At 66.7% G+C, this 7,623-nt stretch overlaps 1 protein-coding gene across 2 annotated transcripts; it reads right to left on the reverse strand.

Moving 5' to 3' along the window:
• Window positions 1-3,005: 3,005 nt before the first annotated feature.
• Window positions 3,006-6,519, reverse strand: PIM3 (Pim-3 proto-oncogene, serine/threonine kinase). 2 transcript variants are annotated; one of them, XM_058568101.1, is made up of 6 exons: window positions 6,074-6,519; window positions 5,806-5,915; window positions 5,663-5,713; window positions 5,199-5,568; window positions 4,249-4,425; window positions 3,006-4,172 (listed from the first exon to the last, which is right to left on the reverse strand). In XM_058568101.1, the coding sequence occupies exons 1-6, from the start codon at window positions 6,156-6,158 to the stop codon at window positions 3,985-3,987; spliced, it is 981 nt and encodes a 326-aa protein (XP_058424084.1). In that variant the 5' UTR covers window positions 6,159-6,519; the 3' UTR covers window positions 3,006-3,984. The 2 variants fall into 2 exon arrangements, with proteins under 2 accessions (XP_058424084.1, XP_058424085.1); XM_058568102.1 differs by lacking the exon at window positions 4,249-4,425 and having other exon boundaries at window positions 6,074-6,221.
• Between the last annotated feature and the right edge of the window lie 1,104 nt (window positions 6,520-7,623).

The following is a 7,623-nucleotide window of genomic DNA, read 5'->3' on the forward strand; positions in this document are numbered from 1 at the left end:
TCCCACCCAGCACCCCAAGCCAAACAGCCCAGCAGAGCCCAGCAGAGCCAGAAAGGCAGCAGGCAGAGCTGGGCCAGGGCAGGGCTGTCAAGCGGGCGTTCCAACAGGGATTTGGGCCTCACAGCCGGAGTTCTGGAATTCTGCCTGGGTCTCTGAGACACTGAGACTCTCCGAAATCTCACCGTGGGGACGCCCTAGGGGCCCTTGGCCTCTCCTGTGGCCTGCACCCTGTGCCCACAGCCAGGGTCCTCGATGAGGCCTGGACCCCACCCCCACCCCTGTGGGCCTCGGCCACCAGGAGGAGTGTCCAGCCTGGCCCTCAGCAGCTCCCTAATCTGTAGGGCAGAGCAGTCATACTCTGGCGTCTGCACAAGGTCCCTGCCTCTCGGGGCCTCAGTTTCCCCAAGGGCAACCTGGGCAAGAGCCCTTGCCTGGTGGCCCAGGGGCTGGGGGATGTGCTCATGTCCAGCCCGGGACAGGCAGGCAGCAGCACCCAACAGCCCCAGGCTGGGCTGGCCCTGGCTGACGGGGTGGGGAAAGGGGTGCTCGTGGGGCGCCCAGGCTTGTGCGGTCCGGCTAGAGACAGAAGGGGCACAGGGCTGTGTCGAGAAAGTTCAGGTGGCCACCTGCTCCCCTTGGCGCTTTTCCCTCTTGCCCCACAGGGCAGGCTCTGTGGAGGGGCTCAGCCCTCCACACTGGCTTGCCTCTGCCATGTGGGCTAGCACGTACCGGCCCCCCAGACCCTGACCTCAGGGCCCACCCTCTGGCCCCAGCCCATGTCCACTTGCCCTTGGGCAGGCCTGGCAGAGCCTCTGACCAGCAGTGACTCCAAGGAGGTCCTGGAGGGCAGCATTTCCCAAACTCCCCACGTGGCACTCCCTTTGCTAACAGCGCAGGCCGAGCCCTCTGTCCAGGAACAAACCTCAGGAAGCGCTGTCCTCTGGGTGGCTCTTAGAGACTTGGACACTCAGCCTGTGGTTAGGTGGCTGGTGGCCTTGGGCGAGCCGCTCAGCCTCTCCGTACCTCTGCTTCCCCATCTGTGGAGCTTATGGGGTTGACAAGTGCAAGAACTTCAGACTCCTCGTGCGGTGTCGGCATGCACCAAAAACAGCGCGCGTCCACCAGGGCCGCAAGTCTCTCCCCCCGCCCTGACCGCTCACCGCCCGACTTTGCACACGCGCTGCCCTCTGTCCCCACTCCAAGAGCCCCTGTGCCTTCCCAGGGCCTGACTCGGGGTCCCACACACAGGCAAGTTCAGTGAGTGGTTATCAGATGGCCTAGTGGGTGGAAGGATGGAAGGACAGATGGATGGACAGATGGGTGGATGGACGGATGGACAGGTGGATGCGTGGATGGGGGGTGCACAAGACCAGCCCAGCACCCTCAGCTGGCAAGTGGGGGAGCTGGGATCACGGAGACATGTGGGCCGCTGTCACCAGGGCAGGGTGCAGGGGGCTGAACTTGTCCTCAACCCTCCCTGAGGGCTCCCCCACTGAGCACCAACCCAGGGCCTGAGGCTACTGCCTGAGAGTTCCATTCCTGGGGGGGCGGGGTGACCTAAGGAGAGCCCTGGCGGGCCAGGGTGGCCTCTGGGCAGGCTGGCCAGGCCAGGGCCATGGGAAAAGGCGGGCTGTCTCCTGACACACACCCGCACTCCTCCATGGCATCTGCCTACACTGAGTGGGGCCGCCCCCCGGGAATTCCTGGGCCTCCGCAGCGGTTCCTCAGGAGAGGCGTGCCAGGCTCAGGCCGGCCACAAATGCCCATTGACTCCCTGAATGGCCAAGACTGAGCCAGGAGCACCCTCAGCCCCTCCGCTGGCCCACACTTCATTTCCTCCAGCTTCACTTTCTGAAACTTCCTGCCTCTGCCCTTGCCTGTGGCCTCAGGACACTCCTTTGTCCGACTCCGTGTTCTCAGGGGCTGTTAGCAGGCACATGGGCAGGCAGGGGTCTGCGTGCTCTGCAGACAAGCGTGCGGCCTGGCACCTGGGCCATGGGACACAGGAACAGGTCTCTGGGGGCTCTGGGCTGTGTGCCTGGGCCCTACTGGACCCGGACGGCCTCCTTGCAGGCCCAGTGGGTGCCCCACTGCCTCAGCACAGGGACCTGCTGAGTACAGGGGCCCCATGGGGGAGCAAGCCACACCCAGATTCTCCACCCAGCCTGTCCTTCATGTGGCGGTTTGGCCCACCTTTCCATACCTGGTCCGGGCTGTGGCTTCCACTTACCGCCTTGCCCTACACCTGTCAGGCCAGGGCCGACCATTAGAGCATTCTCAACCACAACCTCACTGTACCCAGGGGAGAACCTCTGCACTCAGAGAACACTGCACCAGCCCAGCACCCTCAGCTGGCAAGTGGGGGAGCCAGGATCACGGTGACCTGTGGGTCACTGTCACCAGGGTGGGATGCAGGGGCCTGAACTTGTCCTCAACTCTCCCTGAAGGCTCCCCCACGGAGCTCCAGCCCCATGGCCTGAGGCCACTGCCTCCGTTCTCTGCCCCTGGAATACTCTCCCACCCCCTCCACCTGGCCAACTCCTCATCCTCCAGGACCCCTTCTGTCTGTGGGGCTACGTAGGCCCCTCTGTGTGCACACCTCTGCCTGAGTGGTCTGAGCGAGGACCATTTCCTCTTCCCACCCTGACTGGGCCTCCCTGAGAATAAGACCACAGAAATCCTCCTGAGACCACCCCTAGGCCTCCAGACTAGTGGTGGCAATGACACCCAGGGGCCCTGTCTCCCTGCTCCTCTCCCAGAGGCCCCTGATGGTACTGCCTGCTGCCAACTCCCCTGGGTACAGCAGGGGCAGAGAATGGGGTGGCAAGGAGGCCAAGAGCCACACCACACGCCAGACTCTCTGGCCTGGGAGGGAAGAGCCTGGGCCCTTTATGCTGCTGCCTCCTCACAGGAAACTGGGAGGGGCTACCCAGGGCTCAGAGGCCCCTTCTCCCACAACTCCTTTCTCTCACCCCAGCCCACCCAGCCCAATAAACCTACAGAAGTCCATTATATACAAAACAATTTAATTGAAATACCATATAAAAAAATATGATCTCCAGACATCTCACTTTTGAACTGAAACCCCCATCCGCGATGCCTACACACACCTGGATCACAGAAACACAGCTGCTAAAATAAATTAAAGGCTTGTGACTCAGTCTCCCCATCCCCCAGCTTCCAGAGCCAACAAGCACTGTACAAGGTCAATAATTTAAAACCCACCCCCGAGGCACAGAGCCTTGAGATGGCAGCGTCACCAACTCCCCTTAAATTAGCCACTGTACAAGTCCATCTTCTGACAGACACAGGTAGGGTGGGGACCTGGGTCCACAGCACAGCCACCCCTCTCCGCCCACGAAGGCCTAGTGGAGGTGGGGCTGCTGGGAGGGAGGAACCTCAACAAATAAATTAAACAATAAATAGCCCTCCGCGGGGGTCACACCATAAATAAGACGTCCACACGTGCAGTGCACGCGGGCAGCAGAGGCCTGAAGGTTGCATTGCTTGTGCACAGACATGCCCAGACAAACACCGAAAGATGAGGGTGGCTCGGGAGGATGGGCACAGGGACCCTGTGTCCCCGGTGAGATGAGGCCACAGGACATGGGAGTGCTCCTGGTCCAACATGGTCACACAGGGAGACGCTGAGGGCCGGCTGGCCACCTCCCAGAGCAGCACAGGAGAGGGACAGTCTCAGGTTCAAGCACCTGCCCAGGGCAAGGGGAACCTCGCTCTGACCGGAGCGTCTTTGGGCAGACAGAGCTTGAGGAACCAAGTCCGTGAGAGCAGCGATCGAAAAGGCACTCAAAGCAAAGGAAACGGCCCAGTGCCAAAGGCAAAGGTCACCAGAGATCAGAGTTCACTGCTTTCGCAAAGAGCAGGCGACCAAGCAGAGTCCGTCTGTGGTCTCTTGCAGGGCCAAGTTGGGGCAGGTGGTCCTTCTGGGTCCCACAGTCCCACAAGCCAGGTGCAGGCCCCTCCTCACAAGCTCTCGCTGCTGGAGGTGGTGCTGGCCCCATCGTCCGTGTCCAGGGCGCAGAGACGCAGGTCACAGCTCTCCAGGGTGCCCCCGTCTGCAGCCAGCATCCAAGGGTGGGCAGAAATCTGGTCCAGTGAGGGCCGCTCCGAAGGCCGCAGGGACAGACACCACTGAATGAGCTGCTGACACTCTGGAGAAAAGAAGAGAGGGTCAGGAAGGGCAGACTCCACTGCGCCCTGTGCCAGCAGGCCCAGACCCCCACACACCTGGGGAGACCCTCCTCCGGAAAAAGAGGCGGCCCCGGAGAATCTCCTCGTCCCGCTCGAAGGGAATGTCGCCGCACACCATGTCGTAGAGCAGCACGCCCAGAGACCACACGGTGGCCGAGCGCCCGTGGTAGCGGTGGTAGCGAATCCACTCCGGGGGGCTGTACACTCGGGTGCCTGGGGGACACATGAGGATGAGGACGCCCACCCGAAAGACCAGCGCTCCACGAAGCTGGCACCGAACACAAGCACCCATCCCCTGTGCTCCCAGCTAATCATCTCTGCAGCCCACGCTGCAAGAGAGAACTGGCTGGAAGAGAGAACTGCCTCGGAATCCTGTTCGTCAACACTCTGGAAAAAGCCCGGGGCGTGGCCTCCCCAGGGGCGCCGTCCCGCCCCGCCCCCAGCTGGCCCGGCCTCAGATGAGCGAAGGCTCCAATTTCACAACAAACAGATGTGAGATGAGGCTACGCGGGGAGGAGACACGACACACGCAAGAGGGAGGAGGACAGAAGCGCGAGGGCGGGGAGCCCCGGCTTCCCCGCGCTCCGCAATGCGGGGATTTCTACCGCGGCGCTCCCAGCTCTCCACGCACGCACGTAGCGCCCGCCTCCACCCACGGGGAGGCCCGCGGCAGCGCCGGGTGCGACTTCGCGGGGGTCCAAGCGTTCCCGGCCACGACCCCCCCAACCCCGCCCGTGGTCGGACCCCAACACAGCCGGAGAAAACAGTCTTGAGCCCGCCCCTCGCCTCCACCCACCACGAACCGGCTCGCGATCGCAGGCTCTGCCCTCCCCACCGTAGCCCGTGGCCCGCGCCGCCCACGCGAGCGTGCCCGACGCACAACGCGCGTGGCCTCCAACAGTCGCCAGCTCCTCCATGCGCCGCCCCGCTCCCCACGGGCGTTACTGACCGCCGCTGGACCGCTCCGCCACCCCGCCCGTGCTCACCGTCAAAGTCGGTGTAGACCGTGTCCTTGAGCAGAGCGCCCGAACCGAAATCGATGAGCTTGAGCTCGGCAGAGCGCAGATCCACGAGGAGGTTCTCGTCCTTTATGTCGCGGTGCACGACCCCGCAGCCGTGGCAGTGGCGCACGGCTGCTAGCACCTGCGCGAAAAAGCGGCGCGCCAGGGGCTCATCGAGGGCGCCGCGCTCCGTGATGAAGTCGAAGAGGTCCTGGGCCGGCTCGGGCCGCTCGAGCACCAGCAGGAAGCCGTCGGGCCGCTCGAACCAGTCCAGCAGGCGGATGACGCCGCGCGCGCCGCCCGCCGCGCCCACCTTGCGCAGCAGCACCACCTCGAGGGGCACGGCCACGCCGCCCTGGGGGACATTGCGGTCAGCGCGCCCAAGCCGGCGTGCGGACCCCCAACCCCGGCCGACAGTGCCCGCCGCCCGCCCGGCGCCCCGCACTTACGATGCTGCCCCACTCGGTCACCCGCTCCTTCAACACGTGCTTCACAGCCACCTGGGGGGGCACGTGAGTGGTCAAGACCCGCCCGGCCGCGACGACGCGCGCCGTGGGCGAGAATCCCGAATCTGCCCGGCGGGCCGACTCACCGGGAGCCCGTCAGCGATGCGGCTGCCCGCGTAGACCGTGCCGAAGCCGCCGCTGCCCAGCACGGCGCCCACTTGGTACACCTTCTCGAAACTCTCCTTGTCCGCCTTGGCTGTGGGGACCGCGGGCGGGGTTGTTGCGGCCCGGCGCACCCTGGCCCCCAACGATGCCCGACCCCCAGTTCTCGGCCCCCCCCGATGCGGCCCCCAGCCCCCAAATCTCAGCCCCCGGCCCCCAGATCCGAGCCCCGACGCCCCCGCCTGCGCGCACCTGGCTGCAGGATCTTCACCGGGAGGTGGTCCACGCCGCCCGGCCCGCAAAGGTGCGCCAGGGAGCCGAACTTGGAGAGCAGCATCGCGGGCGGCGGCGGGCGCGGGCTCTCGGCCTCCGGGCTCTGCGCCGCCTCTCGCCGCCCGGCTCCCCGCGCGGCCGCGGACACGGGAGGACACGCCGCGCAGAGCCCCGAGGCCCTGTCGGGGGGCGGCGGCGGGCGCGCCGGGAGCACCGGCCCTCGGGGCGCCGAAAGCGCTCGGGCGAGGACGTCGGCGCGGCGCAGAGGCCCGGCCGAGGCCGCGCGAACGGCGTAGACGCGCCGCAGGACGAGCCGCTCACACGCCGCGACCGCCTCGTCCTGGGGTTTTGGGCAGCGGCCGCCCGTATCCTTCCGCGGGGGCGGGTCGAGCCGAGACCCCGCCCCCTTCCGCCGGGGTTCGCGCGGCCGGGCGGGCCCCCGGAACACGCGCGTGCGGCCGAGGAGCGGCGGGGAGGACCGGCGCCGCCGCCGCCGGGGTGGGCGGAGGCCGGCGGCCAGGGGGGCGCGGCGAGCCGCCCCGGACTAGTTTGCTGTGATGGAGGCGCGGAGGCGCACGGCGTGGCGTGTGCCCTTCTCCGCGCTCACACGCCCCGCGCATGCGCAGCTTCCTCGCGGGCGGTGGCCGAGGCGTTGGGGCGGGGCCGCGAGAGCCAATGGGCGCGGGCTTTCCAGTGGGCGCCGGGGCCCAGCCAGTGCCGGCGCGCGTGGGGCGGGGACTCGTGGGCCCCGCCCCCGGGAGCTCCGGGAAGGTCACTGGCGACGCTCGCGCTTTCCCCGCAGGGCCGGCGCGGGCGGCCGGAGCTCGGTGCTGGCGCGGAGCCCCAGGGGCGGGAGTTCGGGAGGCGACCCCGGGTGTGCGTGTGCGCGTGCGTCTTCGGCCGTCCGCGCCCCTGCGCGCAGGTGGCCGGGCGCGGGGAGGCGGCGCCGCCCCCTCGGGGACCCGGCTCGGCGGCAGCGCCTCGGGTCGGAGCCCCGGCGCGGGCAGAGGCCCTACCCTGCCCATCCCGGGGCCGCCGTTCTGACTGGGATTGACCTCAAGCCTGCAGCCCGAGGTCCCTCCCTAACCATGCCTCCTCTCCCGGAACCTTTGCTCTGCCGTCCTGGTGCTGGAGCACGCTCCCCTGCTCTCCACCCACCTGGCTGCCCTTCAGGTCCAGCTCCTGTCCACCTCCACCCGGGAGTCCACCTTCGCTGCTGCTGTCAAGGCCTGAGCTAGCCCGGGTCCGCGTGGCCCTGGTCGGGACCTAAGACTGTTCTGTGTCTCCTGTACTACACAGACTCACCTGTGTGGCGTGATCCAACCCCACGGGTTCCCGACCTCAGTCCAAGGTCACCGGCTTGAGCAGGTCAGGACTCGGAGGTGTGAGCAGCTGTCTGCCAGCCCCGGTGGCTGAGCCCCAGGCGTCCACTGCCTCCCACACCAATCCCAGAGAGGGTTGAGGGTTGGGGGAGCCAGAGGCCAGGGTACTGGTCCTTCTGGTATTGCAGGTGCTCCTGGTGGCCCCTG

This window comes from Diceros bicornis, chromosome 25 (assembly GCF_020826845.1).
Source record: "Diceros bicornis minor isolate mBicDic1 chromosome 25, mDicBic1.mat.cur, whole genome shotgun sequence".
Taxonomy (NCBI): Eukaryota; Metazoa; Chordata; class Mammalia; order Perissodactyla; family Rhinocerotidae; genus Diceros; species Diceros bicornis.

Coding starts and splice junctions, on each gene's coding strand:
- PIM3 (XM_058568101.1), bottom strand. CDS start 6,158: ATGCTGCTCTCCAAGTTCGGCTCCCTGGCGCACCTTTGCGGGCCGGGC. Junction 4,426..5,198: donor GGTCTACACCGACTTTGACG/GTGAGCACGGGC, acceptor TGTGTCCCCCAG/GCACCCGAGTGTACAGCCCC. Junction 4,173..4,248: donor CCGGAGGAGGGTCTCCCCAG/GTGTGTGGGGGT, acceptor TCTTTTCTCCAG/AGTGTCAGCAGCTCATTCAG.